A 26,984-nucleotide genomic window follows, 5' to 3' on the forward strand; every position below is an offset into this window, starting at 1 on the left:
CAAATGGTGGGTATTCGTCGTTTCAAATGGCTGAGTAACATTCCATTGTATATATAGACCACATCTTCTTTATCCATATCTTTTGAAGGATGCCGAGGCTCCATTCACAGTCTGGCTATTGTGGACACTGCTGTTATAAACATTGGGGAGCAGGTGTCTCAGTTTTCACTGCATCAAAATCCGTGGAGTAAATACCCAGTACTGCCATTGATGGATCATAGGGTAGCTCTATTTTTCACTCTGGGGAATCTCCAAAGTTTCCAGAGTGGTTGTATCAGTTCACATTCTCACCACCACCAACAAGAGGGATCCCCTCCCTCTAAATCCTCTCCAACATCTATTGTTTCCTGTCTTGTTAATTTTCACCATTCTCAATGGTGTTATGGGGTATCTCATTGTGATTTTGATTTGTATTTCCCTGATGGCAAGTGATGTGGAGCATTTTCTTATGTGTTTGTTGACCATGTCTATGTCTTCCTCTGTGAAATTTCTGTTCATGTTTTTGGCGCATTTCATGATTGGATTGTTTGTTTCTTTGCTGTTGAATTTAATAGGTTCTTTATACATCTTGGATACTAGCCCTTTACCTGATAGGTCATTTGCAAATATCTTCTCCCATTCCGTAAGTTGTCTTTTAGTTCTGTTGACTCTTTCTTTTGCTGTGCAGAAGCTTTTTATCTTGATTAAGTCCCAACAGTTCATCTTGGCTTTTTTCCTTTGCCTCCATAGATGTATCTTGCAAGAAGTTGCTGTGGCCAACTTAAAAACGCGTGTTGCCTGTGTTCTCCTCTAGGATTTTGATGGATTCTTGTCTCACATTTAGATCTCTCATCCATTTTGAGTTTATCTTCGTGTATGGTGTAAGAGAATGGTCTAGTTCCATTCTTCTGCATGTGGATGTCCAATTTTCCCAGCACCATTTATTGAAGAGACTATCCTTTCTCCAGTGGATAGTTTTTCCTGCTTTGTGGAATATTAGTTGACCATAGAGTTGAGGGCCCATTTCTGGATTCTCTATTCTGTTCCATTGATCTAGGTGTCTGTTTTTGTGCCAGTATCATACTGTCTTGATGACCACAGCTTTGTAGTACAACCTGAAATCTGGCATTGTGATGCTCCCGGCTCTGATTTTCTTTTTCAATATTACCCTGGCTATTCAGGGTCTTTTCTGATTCCACACAAATCTTAAGATGATTTGTTCCAACTCTCTGAAGAAAGTCCATGGTATTTTGATAGGCCTTGCATTAAATGTGTAAATTACCCTGGATAACATTGACATTTTCACAATATTAATTCTTCCAATCCATGAGCATGGAATATTTTCCCATCTCATTATGTCTTCCTCAATTTCTTTCAGACGTGTTCTGTAGTTTTTAGTGTATAGATCCTTTACACTTCTTTGGTTAGGTTTATTCCTAGGTATCTTACGCGTTTGGGTGCAATTGTAAAAGGCATTAATTCCTTAATTTCTCTTTCTCCAGTCTGATTGTTAGTGTATAGAAATGTGACTGATTTCTGGGCATTGATTTTGTATCCTGCCACACTGCCAAATTGCTGTATGAGTTCTAGCAATCTTGGGGTGGAGTTCTTTTGGGTTTTCTATGTAGAGTATCATGTCATTGGCAACGAGGGAGAGTTTGACTTCTTCTTTGCCAATTTGAATGCCCTTTTTTTTTTGTTTTTGTTGAATTTAAGATTCATTTGTAGTGTGATCATGGCCAAGTGGCCACCTCACTTTTTTGAGCCTCAGTTAACTTATATGTCAAATAAGGATTGTTACCTATTCCATCTAACTTAAATATTCATAGGAGTGAATGAGATAATGATTTGAAATTAGCTTTGTTTTCACTTGAGGGTGTTTAACATATTGGTTTCATAGATTTTTAGAACATAGGAATCTCTTCCTCAACCTCCCAGAGTGTGGGCTCCTCCAACATGTTTGCTCACACATCTCCAATTATGACTTCAGTACTTTTTTCAAGGGAAAGAGACAGAGGGAGACAGAGGGAGAGGGAAAGAGAGAATCTTAAGCAGGCTCCATGCCCAATGCAGAGCCTGATGTGGAGCTTGACTCAGGGCTTGATCTCAGAATCTTGAGATCATGATCTGAGCCAAAATCAAGAGTTGGATACTTAACCAACTCAGCCACCTAGGTGCCCCATGACTTCAGTACTTATTCAGTGACTCTCCAGTTTTAGACAGATATGATAAGAACCTTATTCCTTGCATCTCATTGTAGATTTCTCCCAGCTCTGTCCTTTAAAGCCATATAGAGCCCATCTGTCACCTTTTCTTAAGGTGACCATTCTTACAGTGGCATTCTATGTGTTTGAACTTGGATGATCAAGTCCAAACACATAGGCAACATCCTTCTGAATCCTTCAAAATCAAACAATCTCAGATCCTCTAACTATTTCTCATGCATCCTGGGTTCCAGGCCCTCCCCAACTAGCTCACTCTCCTATGGATATACCCCAATGTTTGTGTCTTCTCTTAAATTGGGGGGACTACAGAGGCATACAGTTTTTTAGATGAGGCATGACTAGGGAAGAAGACAGAACTGTCTTTTCCTCCTGGAGCTTAGTCTTTTAGGTTTGAATTAACTCTCCTGGAAACCACAGCTCACTGCTAATGTTTATGAAGTTTATTATCAAGTAAAGCATCAGAGGTCTTTCTTTTCAATTATTTTATTTCATTTTATTTTATTTACAGTGTTATGTTAGTTTCAGGTATGTAATATAGTAATTCAACAATTCTATACATCACCACAGAAATCTTTTTAGCCATGCTACTGCTAAGTCACATTTCCCCCATTTTTCCTCATAATGTTGACTCTTTGGACTCCAGCACAAATATTACAGTTTGTTCTACTTTTATGTTTTACCATTATTTGGGCTTGTCACAAACTTTTTGGATCCTAACTCCATTGCTCAACCTATCCAAATTCTCTCTTAGATTCTTCTTTTTTTCTCTTTTGTTCTTTTCTTCCCTCTCTTCCTCTTCTTACTCCTATTCGTGTTTCTTTTTTCTTTTTCTTTTTACCATTTTATATAATTACAGTAGTAATTCAGGCTAATTGAAAAAAATAAATAATATGGAAATATATACACAAAGAAGAAAAAAAATTTCTCTTTCATTTTTAATCCCAGTTCCCTTTCTGGAGATAACAACCGGTATCAGTTTACTGTCCATATTTCTCCTTTTCTGGGGACTTACATATGTATAAACACATGGATTTTTAAATAAACATTTTATTTATTTATTCATGAGAGACACAGAGAGAGAGGCAGAGACACAGAGCGAGAAGCAGGCCCTATGCAGGGAGCCCAATGCGGGACTTGATCCCAGGACTCTGGGATCACGCAACACATGGATATTTTCATTCATAAATAGTATCATTCTATTCATATTGTTCTGTAACTTCATAGTCATAGTAGTTCTTTTCATGGTAGTTGATGGTTTTAAAAGGCTGAACAACATCCTGTTGAATGGATATAATATAATGTATATTGTATATAATTAGTCCCCTAGTGATGGGCATTTAGTTGTTTCCCTTAATTATATTAGTATCACAGTGAATGTTCTTATTAATTCCTCTTTGTGAACAGTAATGTGTTTCCCTAAGGTAGAGTGGTAGCAGAGCTGGCATATGTGCACATACACACACACACACACACACACACACACACACAAAAGGGGGAGAGATGAGAGAGAGAGATAGAGAGAGGGAAAGAGAGAGAGAGAGTGAGAGTGTGTGTGTGTCGTAAGTGGAGGGAGGAATAATGAGATAGGATAGAACTAGGAGGTTCTGTTCTGTTAGTTTTGTCTTCTACTAGGAGAATTTAAGTCAGTGTAAGGGAAATTTGGGCCCTTGGAACATCTGGACATAATACAACTTGATAGGCATGCAGGGATAGACATGAGAATAACAGATCCCTCTCTTCCCCTGGCCTAGCTGAGCAATTTGTCCTCAGCTCCAAAGATTTGCCTGGAAGTGTGTTGGGTTCTTTCTGCATGGAACACAAAATGTGATCCCTTTCCAGAAGCAACTGTAGCCTAGCCTGAAATGAGGAAAATAAAATAATAATAAAAAAACAACAGTTGACAAGACAAAGAAAAGATGTGGGAGGGAAGCCAGATAAGCACTGAAGACCTTGGTCACTACAGGAGGTGGGGAGAGGCAGAGAGTACAAGGAAGGCAGGAGAGATCAAAGGAGGGATTTGTGCAGAGACAAGAGTACACTGTACTGTGTTCATGTAGTGGAAATAGCCTGGGTCCAGGGGAAGGGGTATGCTGGGGATCTGTAGGAGGAAGAAAAGTCTGCAAAGGTTAAGTGTGTGCTGGGGAAAGGGGGTCACCTGACCCACTCTAAGCACAGGTGATGGCTGCATTTCTGAAGATCATCATGGAGCCCATGTGAAGGATGGCTATGTGGAGGATGGCCTGATGGGGCAGCCAGGGGGCAGGGAGACCAGGAAGCCAGTGAGGGTTGTTCTAGGGCACTGACAGTGGAGATGAGGGGAAGAAGTTGTGAAAGACAGCAGGGCTTGGTGACTGGATGGTAGGGGTCAGGAAGAAGGGAGTTAATGATGGTAACGGTGTGCACATAGAAGACGGTGCTGACAGCAAAACCACCAACAGACACAGTGCCAATAGGAAGGAGAGGCCTTTCCTCAGCTGCCACTATGGTGCTCGGTCTAAGAAGCTAAGGCTGCTTTGGGGTGAGGCCCTCACTTCATTTGGCCACTTAACACCGCCTTTGGCAGTGCCCGCTCAGCACTCGCCCTCACCATGGCCTCCATCTATGAGCTCACCTGCATCTACTCAGCCCTCATCCTGCATGACAACGAAGTGATGGTCACGGAGGATAAGATCAATGCCCTCATTAAAGCAGCAGGTGTGTTGGGATCCCTGGGTGGCGCAGCGGTTTGGCGCCTGCCTTTGGCCCAGGGCGCGATCCTGGAGACCCGGGATCGAATCCCACGTCGGGCTCCCGGTGCATGGAGCCTGCTTCTCCCTCTGCCTATGTCTCTGCCTCTCTCTCTCACTGTGTGCCTATCATAAATAAATAAAATTAAAAAAAAATTAAAAAAAAATAATAATAAAGCAGCAGGTGTGAATGTTGAACCTTTCTGACCGGGTTTGTTTGCAAAGGCCCTGGCCAACATGAACATTGGGAGCCTCATCTGCAATGTAGGAGCTGGTGGATTCACCACAGCAGCTGGCGCTGCACCAACGGGATATTCTGCTCTTTCAACCACTGCTGCCCCAGCTAAGGAGAAAAAAAGGTGAAGCAAAGAAAGAAGAATCCGAGGAGTCTGATGATGATATGGACTTTGGTCTTTTTAACTAAACTTCTATAAGCTGCCCAATAAAAAGCTGAACTCTTAAAAAAATATAGGAAGGAGGGCTCCTAGGGAGGCAGAGGGTGAATACCCCTTGTAGAGCCTCAGGTAGAACCAGGCACCTGGTCACTGCTGGAGGCATGAGTGGAGTGGACAAATAGTTTCTTTCTAGGTGTATTGAATTTGTGAACTGTGGGTCATTCATGGAAATTGCCATTTATTCAGCAGGCTATCTGGCCACATATGGTCTCTGGTCACTGAGGGTAGAGCTGAGGGCTAGAGACTCTATTGGGAGACTGAGAGACTCTCTCTGCAAGGCTACTTTCATATTCCAAGAGGACACTGGCTCAAACTGAATTGATAATAGCTGGTTGGGGGAAGCTCTTGAAAAGTTTCCAGCCTTTTTAGAGGAAAAGCCAGAGGCAAGCTTTTCCCTTTCATTGTGGTCCATTAATATGATTAATAATAAACATTCCCAGGCACTTGATATTGGCAAGATGCTGTATCACCCCTGTTTATTATCACCTCCCTACTATCTTAAGCTGTCTAGTGTGACTACTGAGGTGCAGTGGTGATATGAATCCTAAAATGCATCTCTCTCCTTGGGTTTTCTGATCACAGGTCAGGTTGTGGAAAGAATGTGGCCTTTTGACTCACAAAACCAGGACCCAAATCCTTGTTTTTGTTGTCCAAGTAAACAAACTGTGTGACTTTTAGATAAGTCACTTCACTCCTCAAAGCTTCAAATTCCTCATTTCTACCTCTACAGTTTCTTGCTAGATATTGAAACATCTTCCTCACTGCTTAGCACACAATAGGTGCCTCAATGTATCCTCTCCCCTTTCACCCAAACCTTAGCTTTTATTTCTAAGAAGTGGGTAGAAGACTGAGGATGCTTAAAAACAGTATTTCTCTACTGCTGAAACATAGTGTACTCACAGCCATATTATACCAGGAGGACCTATTTTGAGGACACAGCAGTATATTCTTTTGCTTATTCTCTTGTTTGTGTAAAGGGTACAGCTAGCGTAGTGCTTGGTCTACTGACCCAGTGGAAGGAAGTAAGAGAAAGAGCCTGAGTGTGTGGCCTCAAGCTAATGTTTGCCCTCATTTCTGCCATATTCCTCTTTTATGAATAGGGGAGGGGTGCCAGGGTGGCTTAGTTGGTTAGGCCTTGGTCTCTTGATCTCAGCTTAGATCTTGATCTCAGAGTGGTGAGTTCAAGCCCCACATTGGGCTCCATGCTGAGTGTGGTGCCTCCTGGAAAGAAGGGAGGAAGGAAGGAAGGAAGGAAGGAAATAAAGAAGGAAGGAAGGAAGGAAGAAATGAAGGAAGGGAGAGAGAAAGAGAGAGATAAAGAAAAGAAATGAAGAGGGGAGAAAAGCAACTTTGGAGGCTTAGTTAATTGCTTACATAAGCATCAGCCAAGAGCAATTGTGCTGAGTGAAGCAGAAAAGATCTAATGTAGATATAAAGAAGGACTTTCCAACAGTGATGAAGATGAAAAGCAGCCCTCAGAAAGTTCTAAGTGATGGGATCTTTCAACTGTTACCATCCAATAAATGGGAGTGTGGGGGTGCTTCTTTATCCAATGTATCTCTGGAATTCAGGATTGCTCCCTATCCAATTCCTCTCTGGTATTGTCTCCCCTGCACTATTGTGTCCTCTGAAGGAGAAATAGTATTTATAATGCAGAAGCTTCTTTATTGCATTGAGTTTAGATATTGGGGGTGGGAGGTGATCAATAGTCCAATCTCATTTCTTTCTTGAGTTTGGCATAGGCTTTCACATAAATCAGCATTATGCAGTTCCTGCTTTCAATTTCCTTGACTTTGATATCCAGACTTGCTGCTACTTTATAATAGTCCCAGTCTCCCAGGAATCCTGAGCCTTTCCACCTGGACCTCATGTCTGGCCCAAAAGCCCAGATCTTATGCATCTGTTATCCTCTGATTCAAATGCCTCCACCTACCTTGGACTCTAGCTCTAGAATGATTCTGTACCACCCTCTGCTCATAACTGGATCTCACCTACCTTTACTGCTTGAAAAATACTTGCCTATTCCTCATTGAACCTTCTGAATTCAGATCTTCTGAAAATCCAAGTCTTTATACCTTTCACTTTCCTTACCCAAGGTAGCCAATATACATTAACTTTCATACACATGTCTTCTCTCTACAAACAGTGGCATAAACCTCATCATATCTAAACCTAAGTGTAGGGATTACTCTGGCCATAAGAAGATTGTGCTCTCATTTCACATATCATGGTAGGGAGTGGGGTGGGGGAAGATAAGAAGTTCTGGCCATATAGGTATAAAGTGTTTTACAAAGAAGTAAAAAACAAAGGTGTATTTTTCTGGCCATCTTGAAGAACAAGAGAGCACCTCAGCTGCCTCTACTTTTCTCTGGAGATGAAGGGATAACTAGGATGGCTCCCTCCCTAGCTAGATGGCTTTAAATGTAACCCTTTAAGCAATGTCCAGCTGCTTGACCGTAATCACCATAATCAGCCTCTGTCTGGTGAAGTTGGAGAGGGGACTACTTCCCTTGTTCTAACTTTCAAAATTTCTTGCTTGTGTTATCACAACAGCTTAACTGAACTCAGTCTTCTCTATTATCCCTGAATCCATTTTTTACACCTATTGCCCACTCATGGATAAGTTCTTTCCTCTTTCCAATGCTCAATTTCCTCAACCTGAATGGGGACTGGACTACACAGTTTCTGATAGTCTATGTTTTTCTCCTACTTCTCACATTTCTCCTCCCCAAAGGGCAAACCCTATCCTCTCTTGGCCCCTCTTCCCATCAGCTTCCTTAGCTTCCCCACCCTCTGATCTTTCTTTCCCCATTTGGACTCCTGTGCCCCCTTTCCCTTTTAATAATATGTTCAGCTGCTTGACACTCCCTGACCAGCTCTCTCTTGTGTGTTACAGGGAGTGTTGACATGGGACATGGGGAATGGCACACAGGGGGATTCCACTCTCCAGAATGAGTAATGAAAGTTGGAGTTTCCAATCAACTTCCCCTCCCTCTTTAGGCACTTAGTCTAATCTGAGGCCCTTGTGGGTTTTAGGAGAAAATAAATGAGGAAATCCATAAATTCCTTGAACTTCAGGGAGAAAAGGGACATGGTAATGTCAAGGAATATGATTGGCTGCTCTTGCTATCCTTCCTTCTGAGCTTCCTGGGGAGTGCTGCTCTTCCTTGGAGGATCAACTGCTCAGCTTAAGAAAATAGTTTGGGCAGGGAGGTTTTTTTTTTCAGTAGTATAATACATCTAAAGTAATTTTATTTTTTACATTTTATTTTAAATTCCAGTATATTTAACATAGAGTGTTATAGTACTTTCAGGTGAATAATATAGTTATTCAACAATTCCATACATCACTCTGTACTCATCACAACAAGTGTACACCTTAATTCCTATCACCTATTTCACCCATCCTCCCAACTCTATCTCCCCTCTGATAATCATCAGTTTCTCTATAGCTAAGAGTCTGTTTTTTGGTTTGCCTCTTTTTTTACTTTGCTTGTTTTGCTTGTTTTTTTATATTCCACATATGAGTGAAATCATATGGTATTTATCTTTCTCGACTCACTTATTTCACTCAGCATTACACTCTCTAGCTCTATCCATGTCACTGCAAATGGCAAGATTTCATTCTTTTTTATGGCTGACTAATATTCCATTGTGTATATACTATATCTTCTTTAACCATTCATCTGTAGATGGACACTGAGCTGCTTCAGTTATGTGTAAATAATGTTGCTATAAACATGTATAGTTTGTGCATGTATCCTTTGGAATTAGTGTTTTTGTATTTTTTGGGTAAATACACAGGATGATTACTGAATTATAAGGTAGTTCTATTTTGAACTTTTTGAGGAACCTCCATATGTTTTCAGGAATGGCTGTACATTTGCATTCCTACCAACAGTTGCAAGAAGTTTCTTTTTTCTCCATAACCTCTCCAAAACCTGTTGTTTCTTGTGTGGTTGATTTTAGCCATTCTGACAGGTATGAGGTGATATCTCCTTGTAGTTTTGATTTACATTCCCCTGATGATGAGCTGAGTGGGGAACTTTGTTTACCCTAGCACACATAAATAAATTTTGACAGCAGTGAGAGAAACTGAGACATACTGATTGATGCACAGTGTTGAATTGGGAAAGCAGAGGAGCAGGGAATAAGACTGCTGATTCCTGAGTGCAAATGCAAGGCTAGTCTTTATGCAACCCTGCTACACTCATCTATTGTTCTAAGGATTCTACTTTCTTTCTCATCCTTTTATGTCAGAGTGGGAAAGGACCTTGGAAGCCCATGAATCCTATGTTTTCTTGTTAAAAAAGGGAAACTCAAGTCCGGAGAGGGGAAGGGACTTCCCAAGGCCACACAGTGGTCAGAGTGAGTTAATGGCAAAGCTACAACTAGAAGCCAGGTGTCTGACTACCCATCTCAAATATCCATTCCACTTCTCCCAGTTGGCTTATCATACTTGAGTTATGTGGTGCCCTACATTTTAAAGGATACCCAGACCATACCCGCACACAGTTGCCTATGCACAAGAGGAAAAAAACCTGACCAGTCACTTTCAAAGTAAAACTCAAACTTAGCCAGATAACTGCTACAATCTTGAACTCCATTGTCCTGGGATTCTGTGACCTTGAAAGAAGTAGAATGATTGCTGGCAGACACATCAAAGGCTTGGACGGAGGGTGCATCCAACCTGGGAGATTATAGCCTTATCAGGAAGTAAACATGTAAATCATGAATGTGTTGGGGGAGGGGATAAAGCATCAAGCCATTGATTTGAAGAAGGTGAAGACTGGGATTTGAAGGAAGGAAAATAAGCAGAGGACAAATAGGAAAGAAGCCACATTCTGTTGAAAATGAGAATTGAGTAAGAACAGGGAGGAAATATGATGCGAAAAGCGATACAGAGACATACAGAAGAGAATGAATGAAGTGTTAGTGGAGCTGAGGCAGTGTAGCCAAGAGAAGAGAAGTTTGGGTGGGGGGGAATCTGTAATCTTCAGACCTCTAAGGAATTATCAGGGGCAGTAGGGGACTTTTGTGGGGCACAGGGAGCAGAGCTGAGATCCATAGGGTAAGTCACAGAGAAAAGGAGTTCAGCTACACACAAGGACTTTTTGAGAGTCAGAACTGTCTTGAGAGGGAACAGTTTTATAGGTAGTGAGCTCCCCATTAGTGGAAACTTGCAGTCAGAAGCTGTAAACCTCTGCCAGGGTGCTGCCCTGGGTTGGGCTCTGCTTGAAGGTGGGGCCAGATGGCCTGGAATTGAAGGTGTAGGGGCTGTGAAAGGGGTGGGATTAAGAGTGGACCTGGGTCGGCGGTGGGAGTCCTTCTTGGAATGCCCAGGCCCAGCCTGACCCCCACGTGGCTGGTGTGGCCAGGCTGGGCTGGGCGGGGCCAGGCCAGCGGCCGGCGAGAAGGCGGGCGCGAGGGCGGGGAGCAGCGCGGAAGCCCGGCCACATAAAGAAACCGGCTACGCGACAGGGGCGGCTCTTTCCTGGGTGGGGTTTGTGAAGTTGTGGCCCGTTAGCAGGAAGCTGAGCAGTTGTCCCGACGCTAGAGAGGGACCCAATCTGAGCCCCCCAGCCCCCAAAATCCTTGCTGTGTGTACTGTATGCTCAGTGCTGCCCGACAGCAACTAGCCGAACTTTATCAACTCTGCCACTTCTGCAGTCACCATGCCTAAGACGGTGAGTAGGGGGATGTGCGCTGCCGCCCTGGGAACTCTAGCTGACTCTAGTAGCCTCTTGCTGTGGTTAGGGGCTTGATCAGCCTTCCGCTCACTCAGAACGCCGCCCTCCCCAAGGCCTAGGTTGGGGAGGGGCAAGAATAGAGTTATCCTATGGTGAGCCCTGGGGTGTGAGGGGCTGCCGGGCTAGAAGTGTGGACTGGGCGGGGCCGGCCTCTTTTTCAGATTCCAGTTTCCTGCCTGTGGGATCAGACAGTAGGGAACGTTCCATATGGGCCTGAGGTCTCCTCTTGCCCCTGACAGGCTATGGGGGCAGGGGAGAGGAACACTTCCTCCAGATCAGGAACTGGCGCCTTTTTGGGGGGCAAGGCCATGGTCCAGGAGGGGCTCTGGAACCAAGAAGCAAGGAGGGGTTTAGGGAGATGCAATGGGATGATTCTGCACCCCCATTCACATTTGTCATAGTCTCCCCCAGCGGCTCCAGCTGTTTCCCACTAGTAGGGGAGGAAAGAGTTGGTGGAGGAGAGAGTTGTGGAGGGACTCATCAGAGGCTGTTTGCTTTTACCTAGGATCACTAATACTTCACTGGGAAGAGAAGGTCTGCTCTACTTCCTAGGGTAAAAGACCGGTTTCTTCCTTCTTTCCACCAACAGATCCCTGTTCTTCCTATTGCTTAATGTCTCTTTACCTCCTCCTATCCCCTCCAGACTGTGGGGTTTGGATTCTCCCCTCTTGGGCCACACATTTCTAGAATGGTGGTAGCTTCTAGGATTTGATCTCCACCCCACTGGCTATTATGAGAAGAGCAGAAGCCTCCTGGGAGTTGGGGCCTAGGGAGGCCGGATGCCCAGAAGGGAGGGGCATGGGAGGGGTTTGTCTGAGTAATGAGTCCTGCTTGCTTTTGTGCAAGTCATACCAAAAGGCTACTGAGGCCCTTCTCTTGTTCAGGAAGGCCTGGTGACCACCCTGGCTTGAGTCCCTAAGGCCAAACAGCTTGTTGTGCTTCCAGACCCCTCTCCCTAGAGGACTGCCTGAGCCTTGTAGAGCTGAGATAGTGACAAGTAGCCTTGAGAAAGTCTGAGGGTCCCTGGAGGAGAGTAGTGGGGGGCCTGGTTCTTTGGGTGTATATTGAATTTTGTTGTCACATTGCTGTATTCCAGCCTTTCTGCCAAGTCATTCTTGCTTTTCTTGCCTGTCCATTAGAAACACCAAATTTTCAACACGTATGTGCTTCTACATTCTCTCTTTTTAAAAATGGCTCGTGGTTTTATGACATGGGGTTTTTCTACACTTGTTCCTCCACCCCCAACACACTTAAAGTGAAAGAGAATGGTTTTGGAAAGAGAAAGAAGGAAAAAAAGTCCACTGTCTCTGCCAACACAGAGGATTACAAAGATTCTTCCAGGAGATTCCTTTTGAGTTTATCTCTCTGTGGGTGGTTTTACCTAAATAAGATGCGTGGATCTCTGGGAACAGACTTTGACCCATGACCTCTCTTCACTAGTAGTATCTTTCATCCTCAATTCTAAAATATCTCCTAACTCTGAGAAACAAACAATGGATTGCTGAAGGGGAGGTGAGTGGGGGCATGGGGTAACTAGGTGATGGGCACTGCGGAGGGCACTTGATGGGATGAGCACTGGGTGTTATGCTGTATGTTGGTAAATTGAACTTAAATAAAAATAAATGTAAAAAAATAACTGAGGGACGCGGTTGAGCATCTGCCTCCAGGCTCAGGACGTGATCCTGCCCAGGATCCGGGATTGAGTCCCACATCAGGCTCCTTGCAGGGAGTCTGCTTCTCCCTCTACCTATGTCTCTGCCTCTCTCTCTCTCTCTCTCTCTCTCTCTCTCTCTGTGTGTGTGTGTGTCTCATGAATAAATAGATAAAATCTTAAAAAAAATAACTGAGAGTTATATAAAAATAACCGAAAAAAACCTGAAAAAATAAATAAAATATCTCACCTTTAAATGCAACTTGATGGGCCTGGAAATTATCTCAAAGTTGCCTTAATCATCCCATCTCAGTAAGAATTGGCAAAGAAGATAGTGTGGTGATCCTTTTTCTGGTCTTGGAGAGAGGCTGGAGAATGAGCAGTTTGAGGTCAGGCCTAGGTACCTGAATGCTAAAGGTATTTTTATGAAGATTGACTGAAACTTGAATCAAATTGGAAGGAGAGGGATGAATTTTTATAGTCTAAAAGCTTTGGAGAATTTTCCATTCTGTTCAGTTTAAGAGATGGTCAAATTTTAGCAGAAGTAATTATATCATGCCTATTAAGACCATACAATCTTGACCTGAAAGGGACCTCTGAGACTGTCTAGTACAACTTTCACCCTCTCCCCAACCCACTATTTATCTCTTTTAACTAATGAATATATTGGGCCTATAGAAAAGACCCTACCAGGCAGCCTGGGTGGCTCAGCAGTTTAGCGCCGCCTTCAGCCCAGGGACCCGGGATCGAGTCCCACGTTGGGCTCTCTGCATGGAGCCTGCTTCTGTCTCTGCCTCTGTGTGTGTGTGTGTGTGTGTGTGTCTCATGGTTAAATAAATAAAATCTTTAAAAAAAGAGAAAAGACCCTACCAAGATTAGGACCCAGGCTTTTTGATGCTTATCTCAGTGACCCTCCATTCTGACTTAGTGATTAGGTTCTTGAAGTGGAGTCTTCTCTCCTGGCCAAAGCAAACTGCCCCTGTTCGTAGCCCTTCCTGGTCCTAAGATAAAATAGACAAAGTAACATTGGCATTTGGTGGTCTCTGGGTGAGAGTTGGGGGTTTCACAAGGTTCCTGCCCCCTGTTACTTTTCTCATTCCTCATCTCAGTGCATCTAGAGGCATACACTAGTTCACTGCAGGCCAGCTTTAATGAAGGATGGAAATTCCCTATTTTCTGTTCCTTCTTCACTAGTTAGGCTACCAGGCTATTTCTGGAGTATGATAGATAGGGAAGGATAGTGGAAAAATAAAATCCGTTCATTCATATGAACCATGTCCATACTCTGTTGAAGGTTGGTTTTACTTTTATAGTCAATTGTCTCCCTTAGTAAGCCCAACCTCCATTAAATCTGTTAGAACATACTTCTCTGCACCCTCTCCCTGCCAGTTCTTAGATTCTGCTTCTATTTGCCATTTTCCTAAGTTTGCTTTAGTAGCCAGTATGAAGAAGCTTTTTTTTTTTTTGGTATTTTTATTTCTTTATTTTTTACTATTTATTGCAGTAGAACATACAAGTTTTATACACTACAGTGCACCGATCTCAAGATACAGCTTGATGAGTTTTCACAGATGTATATATCCACTAAAATACTGAAATCAACATATACAATATTTCTCGTATCCCAGAAGCCTCCTTATTCCCCTTCCCAGTCCATACTCTCCTCTAGAAGGAAATGACTATTCTGAGCTATCAACACTATGGTTGAGTCTTGCCTGGTTTTGAATCTTTTTTTTTTAATAAATTAATTTTTATTGGTGTTCAATTTACCAACATACAGAATAACACCCAGTGCTCATCCCATCAAGTGTCCCCCTCAGTGCCCGTCACCCATTGCTCCCCAACCCCCACCCTCCTCCCCTTCCACCACCCCTAGTTCATTTCCCAGAGTTAGGAGTCTTTATGTTCTATCTCCCTTCCTGATATTTCCCACACATTTCTTCTCCCTTCCTTTATATTCCCTTTCACTATTATTTATATTCCCCAAATGAATGAGAACATACACTGTTTGTCCTTCTCCGATTGACTTATTTAACTGATATCTACACTTTCTGCCATGATATTTGTAAGAAACAAAAACCAAAACAAAACAAAAAACCTTGCCTCTCCCTGCCCTTTTTCATTTTTTTTCAGATCACAGAATATTTCGGACTGATTCCCTAAAAAGAGATTGTTTTAAATTTTCAGGTTTCCTTAAGTTTTTGGTTTGTTAGAGTTGAAAAGGCTCTTCAAGTCTAACCCTTCTCATTGTATAGATGGGGAAACTGAGACCCACATATAAGGACGGGCTGACCTAGAATAATGTAGCATGTCAGTAGGAAAGCCAGGACTTGAATCTAGGTCTTAGTTCGAGTATCAGTCTTGGTAAATAAAACCTTTTCAACTTGCTGGATTTTTACCCCTATCTCAATAGGTCAGAGAAAGGTGATCAAATGATTGTTGAGGGGACCATCCATGTGGGCAGATATAGAGTCCACCTCCTTGAAATATTTGAAGGCTTCTGGATCTGCATTCAGCTAAACTTTAACAGGGACTGTGTGGGCTATTTATTCTCCTGCCATTCCTAGCATTGCTTGAGCCACTCGAGTGGCACTAAACTGGTACTTTGTGAATAGAAGGCAGAATCTCAGTCTTTTAACCCTCGAACCAGCCCTGCCTACAGACTTCAGGGTGGGGCAAGGGATTAGGAATGAAAGTTATATGTAAGAGAGGATGCCTCTGGATTCTGCATCTCTTCACCGCTTTATTCCTCTAGTTCATTCGGCCCTTTGTGAAAGCATAGATAAAGCAGGAACCATCTTGGGGATTTCCTTTAGGCTGCTTCTTGAATAGCCATCTGGGCAGAGAGGGGCTGGTGGGGCAGGAGGACACTTGAAGGCACTGACTAATCTATACTTAGTTTTGTAGAAGGGAAAGTTTCTGGTGAGTGGGTGACAGAGGTGATATTGACCACTAGTCTGCTAACTCTCCATTATTCTCTAGCTGCCTATAACAATTGCTTGTGTTAAGGGTGTTATTTTTACTTTTCTCTCTTCCTCCTTTCAGGAGAGTGCTTTACTAGATGGTGAAGTGATATTTAGAGGTCATCTGGTCTTTCTTCCTGACTCCAAATCCAATTCTATTTGGATAAGATGAGATGACAGCTACATTTATTCTGAGTTCTGTTCTACTTGTGTTGCTTGGCAACAGTCTGTCTAGGTTCCTTTGTATCTTCCTTGGAGTCCCCCTCACTGGAATTTCCAGACTCAAGGTCTCCAGAAGGGAGAATATCTGGCTACCAACACTACCAGCATTGATGCTTTAATGGCTAGAGTAACTGAAAATTGGCATTATTATAGGCTGGGAACAGTGTGTTTCTGATTTTCCAAGATAGAACTGAGTTTATCATGTACATCTTTCCCAACTCATAATCATTTCTTCCTGCTACCACACCCCACTCTTCTGCCCCAAAGGAAAAAAAAAGAGTACAAAGGTGGTCTCCTTTGGCCAGCCTGGTGATCAACTGGAGAGGTGGTCTTGTCATGATAGGATGGCTTTTGTTTTTCATCCTTCCCATTTCCTGCTTGATAGAGCTGAAAAACCTTACATTTCCAGGTTTTGATTTGTGGTACAGTAACTTGAAGGGTAGCTCAGGACTCCATTGATTTGGAAAGTGGCAAGTAACACTGACCTGAGAATTTTTCTTTTTCTCTTTCCATGTAAAAATAACATCTTCCCTGTCCTCAATAAAGTGATCTAAATGAAGTCAATATTTAGGCAAGTTCTTTCTTTAGGGTCCCAGTCTCTCCAGTTTGTCATGAGGGTACTATAAAAGTAATAAGTACACTCTAGTGTACTCCAGTACTAATGTCCCTGAGTGCCTTGATGATACAGCTTCAGGCCTCCCATTTGTATGTTTTTCTTAAGACATTTTCCCCCTCAAAATTAGAGTGCCTTCTATGTACCAGGCAGTGTGCTAGGCTTTGCTGGGAATACACAGTTTATCAGCACTTGCTAGAATATGCCTTCTTTGTCCCCGTGTACCTCTGGAGTACTAAAAAAATAGTACTGCATGCTGAGTTTAGAATGGAGAGTTGGTTTGTTTCATTAGCAGCTCTGACAAGAACAGTGGAATGAGTGTCCTTGATGTTTCTTCTTAAGTGCATAGAGGGGAACGGGGTATGTCTTTCCTTACTGAGGAATAAAAAAGAAACCAAATGACATTATATTGTGCAGGCTGTGATTTGACTGAGGAGCCTCAGACAAACAGAAAATTGCATGAGTTTCCTTCCCTTTCTTTTCACTGGCTGCCAGTAGCATATATCCTCTGTAGGATATGGAAATGGAAATGGAAATGGAAATGTCAGGAAGCTGCTAGGTCATGTTTCTTTTTTTTTTTCAAAGATTTTATTCATGAGACACACACACACACACACACACACACAGAGAGAGAGAGAGAGAGAGAGAGAGAGAGAGAGAGAGGCAGAGGGAGAAGCAGGCTCCATGCAAGGAGCCTGACATAGGACTCGATCCCAGGGCTCCAGAATCAGGCCCTGGGCTGAAGGCAGCGCTAAACCGCCGAGCTACCCGGACTGCCCTAGGTCATGTTTCAAAAGTACTTTTAACCTTATGAGTGTGGTAGTTAGATATTGGTAGACCTTGAGGAACTAATAATGGTCCTCTTCCCAAGGTATCTACTACCAGTGATCTGAGGGCTAGCTGTTGTGAGGTACATTTCAAGTGCATCTCTACTTAGGATGACCTTAGCCTTAAGCTTCACTTCAGCTGATTATTCTGGATGGTCTAGGTTTCTCACATGGTGTTTTGAACCAGAGACCAAATGACCAGGCCTTAAAACTTTTAGTTCTACCTTTTTGTTTTAGATAAGGCCAGCAAAGTCCAGCAAAGGGAAGTGATATAAGTGGAATGGTAATAAGGTTGGGACTAAAACTCAAATTAGCTGGCCTCCAGTGTAGGGAAAGAACATTAAAAAAAAGATTTATTTATTTATTTTAGGGAGAGCAGGACCTCAGCCAAAATCAAGAGTCAGATGTCCAATGGATTGAGTCACCCAGGTGTCCGTAGGGGAGGAACTTTTAAGATATTCCTTCTAAGTGGCACTTGGTGTAGTGTGCTCAGAGTTTCCTACCTTTGTACTAGGGTGACTTGACCATAGTGTTATGGCTATGGAAACTGTACACACTCCTTCTGAGTGTGTACAGCTGACCTCAAAGGTTACTTTATATCAGGATGGTTCAAGCTCTTACAGTGTGTTTGGGACTCTTTGTAGCACATCCCAGGAAGGTAAGAGTTTTTTGCTTTGTTTGCAATGGGTGGTAGAAAACAGATGTGTGTGTTGAAGGGAGGTAAAGAGAGGAGACTAGCCTCATTTTCCTGCTTGAGACTGGCCTCAACTGTCCTAAGAGTCTTAATGGAGTACAGTTATTCCTTTTATGTATATTCATAGCTAGAGGAGTCAGCCAGCTTATTCAGGATCACATAGAGTTGGAAAGGAGAACTTGGCTTTCCCAATCACTAAGTTAGTAGTCTCTCACTAACTTGCCTGCCTTGGAAGAATGACTCTGTTCACCATGGGGGCACAGACTTCCAGAGAATTGGCTCTGTGGTGATTACATTAACAAGATGGCTGCAGTGGAGTTCCCCTAAACAGCTTCTGCTGTAGAGGTTTCAATCAGTGTGTGACTCAGTTTTTCTGAGGCCCCAGAATGACTGTTTTATTTTCCTGCCTGCCCCTCACCCAAATTGTTGCTTTCTCTTTCTAAATTTTGAGTTCTGACCTTTCTGTATCTGACTCAGTGCTCCAGCTTGACCTGTTTCTTGAGTTAGGAGAACATTATGGTACTTTCATTAGTACTTTGGTGGCAGTATTTGCTGCTGTAGCAACCATTTGAAATCAGACTGGAATCTCCTGGCCTCAACCCTCACTACTTACCTCTAGGTGTTATAGGCCAGGCCTAGGCCAGGTAGAGACCACCCCTACTGCTACAAAAAAAAAAAAGACTTTTCAGGCCTTCATAGAAGGGTAGCATAGAGTAGTAGAGAAAAGCACAGACTCTGGAACCAGACTTCTTGGACTCAAATCCCAGCTCTGTGACCAATTAGTTGTGTAGACTGGGGCAAGTTACTTAACTTGTATGCCTCATTTTTCTTCAACTGCAAAGTGAAGATAATAATAGTACCTATTTCATAGGGTTGTTCTGAGGATTAAATGAGGCAATATGTGTAAAGTGCTTAGAACTATGCCTAGCATCTAATAAGTTAGATGCAAATGTTAGTTATTATAATTACTTATGGAATCGAACTACCCAACCATGTGTTAGGTAAAATGGATAAGAAAGAAGGCAGGCAGTTGCATCCTCACCATTTATTGAGTGGTTGCTAGGTACTATTTACTATAAGGGGTACAAATAAATGACTGGAGTATACAATTGCTACCTTCATAGATCTCTGTTTAATTGGAGATTTAGGGCTAGCTCACTTAAAAACATTTTGAGAAAAATATATTTTATATGGCAATCTCTATGGATTTTGAGAAAGGGGTTTAATGGGACATGAACAGGACTTTGAAGTGTATCCTTGGGAGTGGTGGCTGTTCTGGGTAGGAGAGTGATGTGGCTTTGGTATGTGGACATAAACCCTAGGCTAATGCTCTTTGGAAAGTGAGTTTGGGGGGCCTACATGGCTCAGTCGGTTAAGTGTCTGCTTCAGCTTAGGGCATGATCCCAGGTTCCTGGGATTGAGCCCCAAGTTGGAATCCATGCTCAGTAGGGCATCTGCTTCTCCCCCTCTGTCCTCCTGCTAGTGCTGCTCTCTCTCTCTCTCTCTCTCAAATCAATAAATAAAATCATTTTTAGAAAGAAAGTGAGTTTGTCTTAAATGAAGGAAGCCTTCAGGTGTTTCCAGGAGAGCCACAGAGTACATGTAAGTAAGCTTAGACAGACCAAGTTATTCTTTGTATGGTCAGTTAGAGGCAATAGTTCTGAAGGGGTCTATTGGGGAAAGACTGCACCTTGGATTTTCTAAAATTGGGTGAATTAACTGAAATAAATTTTATTGTCTTTGTTGCCCATGTAGGTATTTTGTGTTACAGAGTGTCAGTTAGGGCCTAATGAAAGAGAAAAGTGGGCATCTGGTGTCTTACAAAACAAAGTATAATCCCAAGAAATCCTTTCCTGGATATGTATTTGGGAGGTGACAGGGGTCAGGGCCTCGAAGGGGGAACAATTACATACCTATCAGGTTTGGTCAGTATTTCCTTTCTTCCCTTTAGTTCTGGACTCCCTTAAATACCTGGGAAGAGGGGGGTGCCTGAGTGATGCAGTCAGTTGAGCTTCTGACTTTTGGCTCAGGGTCCTGAGAATCAAGCTCCCGTGTTAAGATCCATGCTCAGTGCAGAGTCTGCTTGATATTCCATCTCCCTCAGCCCCTCCCAGTCATTCTCTCTCTTTTTCTCTCTCTCTCAAATAAATAACTCTTTAAAAAAAGATACTTGGGAAGGCTCAAGGCTTTATTTATCTCCAGTGTAGTGTGTTTGGATAAGGTTCCTAATTTTGCTGTCTTGGTCTAATCTGCCATCTACCACTCCCTCCCACATCCCCCAACCTTTTTCAGAAATCTCAACCTGAAGGTTAGATGAAGTACACCAAGAAGTTCTTATCTGTTGTAATCTTTGACTGAGGTTGATTAATCTGTGTTACGGAGTTGTAGGGTGGGAGTCAAGGTAATAGACAATTTGAGTGTCATCAGTTAAGTTGTACAAATCTTTGCTATCCTCAAGGGTGTTTTCTTTTAAGAATTTATTTATTTATTTATTTTTTTGTTTGTTTGTTTGTTTATTTATTTATTTATTTATTTATTTATTTATTTTAGAGAGACATAGAGCATGAGCAGACGGAGGGGCTAAGGGAAAAGGAGAGAGAGAATCTTAAACAGACTCTGCACTGAGCACAGAGCCTGATGGGAGGCTTGATCTCATGATCCTGAGATCATGACCTGAGCTGAAATCAAGAGTTGGATGCTTAACTGACTGAGCCACCCAGGTACCCCACTATCTTCACAGGTTTTAAGTGAACAAAACTCTTCTCCAAACATTTTTGTAGATATTCCTAGGATGTTAATAACTCAGAAATTCCCTGCTGAGAACAAAATTCACTTAACCTCTTTGCCTTTGAAATTTTCTTTTCTCTAAGATGAAACTATAACAATATCAGAAATATGTAACTAGAGTAGATCAGAGTCCTCTTCAGGTTTCTTACTCATCTTGGCACCTGGGCCACGGTGAATCTAGAATATGCTTAGTGAGAACATCTGGCATTTTGCTTCAGAGTTCTACTATACCTCTCTGCTGGTACTTGAAAAGCTAGGCTCCAGCACAGCCTGACCTAGGCTTGGGGAAAAATCTCTTTTGCTTGTCTTTCTCTCTGCAATAGCCTGGACATTTTCCTAAGGTTGGGAGTTTGCCTCCTGGCCTTAGGCCAGTTGCCAGAGGAAACCAATGACTAAATGCTTCCTCCTTGAGACGTCAGCTTTTGGACCCTTTCCTGATAATTCCCTACCAGTTAAGTATGCCTTATTTGGCTATTTTCTCCCCCCTCAAATGCCCTTTGCTACCTCAACTAGTCCCGCTGTTTTTTGGTACAGGGAATGCATTTCTCTTTATAGTTTATATAGTGCCACCTGCAAACTTTTCTTTTTTGCCTGGTGTAGGGCTTGCTTGGAGCAGATGATTGAGGCTCTTTCATGGAGGTGGGGGAGAAGTGGGAGAGAAGAGAGAAATATGGAAGATCTCTGGAATGATGTAATTTTTCCACCCTGCTTTCATTTCTCCTCATTCTTTTTTATCTCTCCTGGCTCTGGTGACCCAGTCTGGCCACCCCTGTCTAACTTCTTAGATCTCTGACAGCCTAAGGGTAGTCTTGCTTAATCTAAAAAGGCTCAGAGTGTGGGGGTGGGGCGGGGTCATGCTGGGCGTCTCAGCATCTTTAACTGTTCCTTTGGAGTAGGTAAAGCCTTCCAGTTAGTAAATTCTTTGTGTGTGCCTTTGGTATGCCTAACCTTTTCACTTGGCTTTCCTGAGTGGAATGAGTCCAATGTCCCTCTGCTTCCCATCCTCAGTCCTGAGCAGTCTAGCCCTAGGTTATAAGACCTGTGCTTTTGACATTTAAGGCTTGAGACACGTCTCTAGATGTTTTTTTTCTTAATGCTTTTTAATATAAATGGTGCAATGAAAAGAATAACGTACTTAATCAGGATATCTGCTTCTTAGTATCTGCCTTGTGACCTTAGGCAAGTCATTTCTATGGGCCATAGTTTTAATATCTGTAAAATATTAACATTATTAATATTAATATTTTATTGTCAGGAGAACATTGTTTTTTCCTGACATTCTGATTATTTGTGCCAGTTTTTAAGAAGATAGTAAGGCTTTTTGGAAGGAGTGTAACAGAACAGACAGCAGCGACTATTTGGAGAAGTTGCCCACTCTTTACAATAACATTGGGAGCATCATCCCCCCCACCCAGCTATCCATGTGTAAGTAGCCCTCTTTATTTCAGTGAGCTCTGCTTGGAGGTATTAGATCCACCTACTACAGAGTCACTGTGGGCATCCTGGCTTCTTGGAGAGACAACTGTTGACTAAGTGCCTTGGGTAGGGCCTTGGAGTCTGGCCTGAAAACCACAATTGCTGGTTATTTTGGGTCATTAGTGACTCCAGGAAGAATAGAAGACCCTTGTCATTGTTCAAGCAGGGAAGAGGGAGGCTAAGAAACAAACCAAAACTGATTTGACTTCCCTTACCCCCTTCCTCCACAACATCCCTCTCCTTAGGGCTATGAAATTGCTTTTGGCCAAATCTTAAATTGCTAAGATCCCCTTCCTTTTCCTCTAAGTCACTAATATCTATGTTTCTCTTGGATGGGGAGAGCTAGGTGATGTGGACTTGGGTGGAAAGGAGGGGAGGAATTTCTAGTGAGGGAGATTGCTGCACGCCTAGTGTTAAACTTTCAACTGATCCTGCATTTTGTGAATATGGCTTTCTTTGGTGTTAGACCTGTAGATCAAAGAAGAGTTTGAATTTCCTGTCAAGGCCTAATGGGCTGATGGGACATAAGCAAGGTCCTAGAAATGATGTGTTTTGGGCTGGATCTGTTCACCCATCTTCTTCCTCTTTACTGACTATTTTGTATAGTTCTTACTTGTGAATCAAGGATCCTAGGCTATAATTCAGCCATCTAGGAGTTGGCCATGAATTTGATCTTTACCTACCCTGTGCCATCTGTGGGGAGGGCATGATAGAAGTATTCTTGGTATTTGTCTTCATTTGTTTGGGAACAAGTTCCTAAGGCAATTTAACCAAAGAAGGCTTAGTTGGGTAGAGCTGGGTAGTGCTTTTGGGTAGAAAATTCTTCCCCAATATCGGGCAGAAATAGCCTCCAGGCTGTGTAGGAACTTGCTGGGTACAGCAAATAGGTTGCTGGGTACAGCAACCTACAGCAAGTAGGTTGCTGGGTACAACCACCTTGCTGGCAGCCTTTCCTTTCTGGAGGCCTCTCAGATGGTAGATTGGAATGACTGTTGGTGAGGGAGAGTAAGGAAGCAGGTGGATTAGTGAGAAGGGGAGAAAGAAAGAGGAGTCAAATGAAAGAAGAATAGCTAATTTTATATTTCCTCTTTTTATAAAACCCAACATGACATATGACAAAGTTTAGTAGAGGAAGAAATCTTCCATAAATCCACCATTTTAACATAGCAATTTATGTATATTTCTTGTCATAGCTCATATATGTAATATAATTTTCCATAGTGCAGCCATAGTATACATTAAAAAATCCTGCTACTTTATCCTTACCTAATATATCACTAAAAACTTAGATAAATGCTGTTTTTTTTTGTTTAGTTTTTTTTAAATTTTTTTTTATTTATGATAGTCACAGAGAGAGAGAGAGAGGCAGAGACATAGGCAGAGGGAGAAGCAGGCTCCATGCACCAGGAGCCCGACGTGGGACTCGATCCCGGGTCTCCAGGATCGTGCCCTGGGCCAAAGGCAGGCGCTAAACCGCTGCGCCACCCAGGGATCCCTGTTTAGTTTTTTTTTTTAAAAGTGAACACTTTAATGGTTTCATAAAATTCCATCCAATGGCTGTGCCATAATTTTACATTACTCTTTTAGGAGCCATTTAGATTACTCCCAGCATTTGCTAGTATTAATAACATTGCAGTATATGTGAAAAGAATGTCTAAACTTTTTTTTAAGACTTTATTTATTTATTCATGAGAGACACAGAAAAAGAGAGAGGCAGAGACACAGGCAGAGAGAGAAGCAGGCTCCATGCAGGGAGCCTGACATGGGACTCAATCCCAGGTCTCCAGGATCACACCCTGGGCTGAAGGCGGCGCTAAACTGCTGAGCCACCCGGGCTGCCCGTAAACTGCTTAGTATGATATATAGAGAGATCCATTTGATACCTGGCTCCATCCTAGCTTACTTTCTGGACTTACCTCTCCACATGTATGCTGTACTATGGCTTTGTGGGATCATGGTTTTCCAAGTAAGCCATGCCTTTTATATCTTTCAGCTCTAGCATATGTCTTTTCTTTCAGTTTGAAATGTCAAGTGTGTCTTCTTTACCTCCTTCCACTCTATGTTACCTCCACTGGAAGCTTTCTTTAATACTCTTAGGTGGTATTACTTGTACCATCCTCTGTATGCTGACTGTACTCCTTCATAAGAATTTCTGTTATGATACATACCATGCAGTGTAGCAATCCTCTGGGTTCCCAGATTTTCTTCTTCAGTAAACTCGTGGACTTGAAAGTTTCTAACTCCCTTGCCTCAAGAAGGGGGCTCTTATCCAGGTGGAGGTGGTTAGGGATGGGCAAGTCTTTGAAGAATGTATAGTCAGTGACAGACATAGAGAAGGAGAAGCAGTGGTAATGTATGCAAGGGATCCAAGAGTGTTGAATTAGAACCTGGTAGAAGGTACTAGGCACTAGTAATGGAAAAAATACACCTTGGAGAAGGGAAAAAATGCATTAGCACCAATAAGGAGGAGAGGCAGCTGAGAGAGTCTTGTTGGCCTTCAACCACCAGTGCAAACTTCTTAAATCATTCCAGATCTCAGTTTCATGTCTGCAATATGGAAAGAGTAACAGCACCCTACGTCTTAGGGTTGTGGTGAAGATTCATCCACTAATGCATCTGAAAGTGCTCTGTGAGGTATGGGCCACAAGGGAAGGAGGGAAGGCCTAGGATATGCTAGAACTTTTCCAGTTATCCCCTTAGAGCTCTTTCCTATGTGTAGTTCCTATTAAGCCTCTGAACCCAGAATGGGAGATGCTATGGTTTCCCTGAGCAAGCCCTACAGCTTAGTGCTTTAGTGGAAGGTATGCAAGGAAGGTGGAAATATTTGTGGAAGCTGCAGTGAAACTGGGTACCTTTCAGGCCTTCTGGCTCCAAATTTGCCATAGTTAGAAGGACAGGTCTCTGTGTCTGTCACTGACTATATATTCAAAGAAGAATACCCCACCTGTCTTGGGCAAATAGCTCATGGGGAACCATCGAAGCCAGGTCAAGGTCTTTGGATGGAGATTCTGCTCTATCTAGTCTGCTTTTGTTTTCTCCACATACTACCATGGCTTCTTGCTGCTGTTCTGGCCATTTGAAAATCCCCAAGCTACCCCAGGATTTTGTTTTATAAAGGGAGCAAATTATATGAATCCATGGAAGATTCCTAACTATAAAACACAACAAAGGGAAGGGACTTGCTTGAGGTCCGATAGTGAGTCAGGACTCTCAGGAGTGTGTTCTTTTCCACTAAGAGTGTAAAATTCATGAGAACAGGGAGAGTTTCCCACTACTTATTGTATCCCCAGTACCTAGTACAGTACCTGGCATAGAGGAGGTACTCAACAAATATACGTTGAATAGATGCATTAATGGCTACTGTTGTCAAGTTGGATTGTCTTTCTCAGACTTCTTTGGCTAAATCTACTGGAAAGCCAAACAACAATTCCAGTGGCCTACTGTAAATTAGCTAATGTAGACCCACCTGGGCCCTGGCAAAATGGAACTGAGTAGTGTCAAGGAATGGGGAGGAGTTGTTCCTCTTATATACCTTGGAGATCTTGTTTACCTGTGAGTGGCCAGCTTGTTCACAGACAATTTCCACTCCCTTTTTTTCATGTCTTCACACAATGTTGGTATCGTTCACACCAAGGAAGAATATTTGAATCTGACAGTCTAAGCAAGAATAATTAGGTAGGGAAATATTTTCCAATTTCCCAGACAGAAAGTGGTCAGGGTGCTCCTGCTGAGTTATCCATAGGGTCCTACTCTTATGTTGATGTGGATAACTGACCTTAACCACAAAGAAAATAATGGACTTTGGCTTCTGGAATAAGAAAAGAAATAGGCTTCTACTTTCCTGGTACTTCCAGTACCATCCTTCCAGGCTATGAACTCAGGCAGGGGTGATGAATTTATGAGACTGGGATTGAGAGGGAGGCAACCCTTCAAAGAGTGGAGGTAAAAGAGACCACGTATGAAATTGTACTACACAGATGTTATTCCAGGGTGAGTTTGAACAGTTCTCCTTTCCCCACTGTATTGGAATTAAGCCTTTTTCAGGGAGTGTTAAGACTGAGGAGCTCTTGAAGGAGCTCTTAGAGACCCCTCTAGATAAGTTCCTCTGGAGCCTCTAGCTTTGAGCAGCTCTGAAAAAGAAATACGTGGGTTAGAAAGCTTGGAGGGGGTTACAGGTTTAGAGGAGAGGTGCCTGCTTTCCAAGTAGTTCCCTGTTTAAAACAACCTTGACAGATGTGAATTGAAGGAATCCTTTTACAGGTTGGCTGGCATTGTCCTGAAATTATTTTCCAGTGTTCCTAGCTTTCCTTATCCCTTGCCTGGACAACAAACAAACAAAACAAAAAGGTCTCCAACACAAATACTAATAATTCTCTATGTTTGTGACAGGCATCATAGCTATCAAAACCGTTTTTACCAGTTACTATGTCATGTGATATTCATTAGCTCTCTCCACTTGTCAGGATAGAAATTATTATCCCCATGTTTTCTTTTTTTTTTTTTTTTAAATTTTTTATTTATTTATGATAGTCATACAGAGAGAAAGAGAGAGAGGCAGAGACACAGGCAGAGGGAGAAGCAGGCTCCATGCGCCGGGAGCCCGATGTGGGATTCGA

The 26,984-nt window shown here is 42.6% G+C and overlaps 1 protein-coding gene and 1 pseudogene across 1 annotated transcript in view; both read left to right on the plus strand.

Annotated features, from left to right (window-relative positions):
- The first annotated feature begins 4,792 nt into the window (after positions 1 to 4,792).
- On the plus strand, positions 4,793 to 5,354 carry LOC121482786 (annotated as a pseudogene).
- Positions 5,355 to 10,842: 5,488 nt separating this feature from the next.
- MSN (moesin) overlaps positions 10,843 to 26,984 on the plus strand; it is a 73,469-nt gene continuing 57,327 nt past the window's right edge. The window contains exon 1 of the mRNA XM_041741269.1: positions 10,843 to 11,072. Coding sequence (XP_041597203.1) covers positions 11,061 to 11,072 — 12 coding nt within the window. The 5' untranslated portion in view covers positions 10,843 to 11,060. The remainder of the gene's footprint in view (positions 11,073 to 26,984) is intronic.

This window comes from Vulpes lagopus, chromosome X (assembly GCF_018345385.1).
Source record: "Vulpes lagopus strain Blue_001 chromosome X, ASM1834538v1, whole genome shotgun sequence".
Taxonomy (NCBI): domain Eukaryota; kingdom Metazoa; phylum Chordata; class Mammalia; order Carnivora; family Canidae; genus Vulpes; species Vulpes lagopus.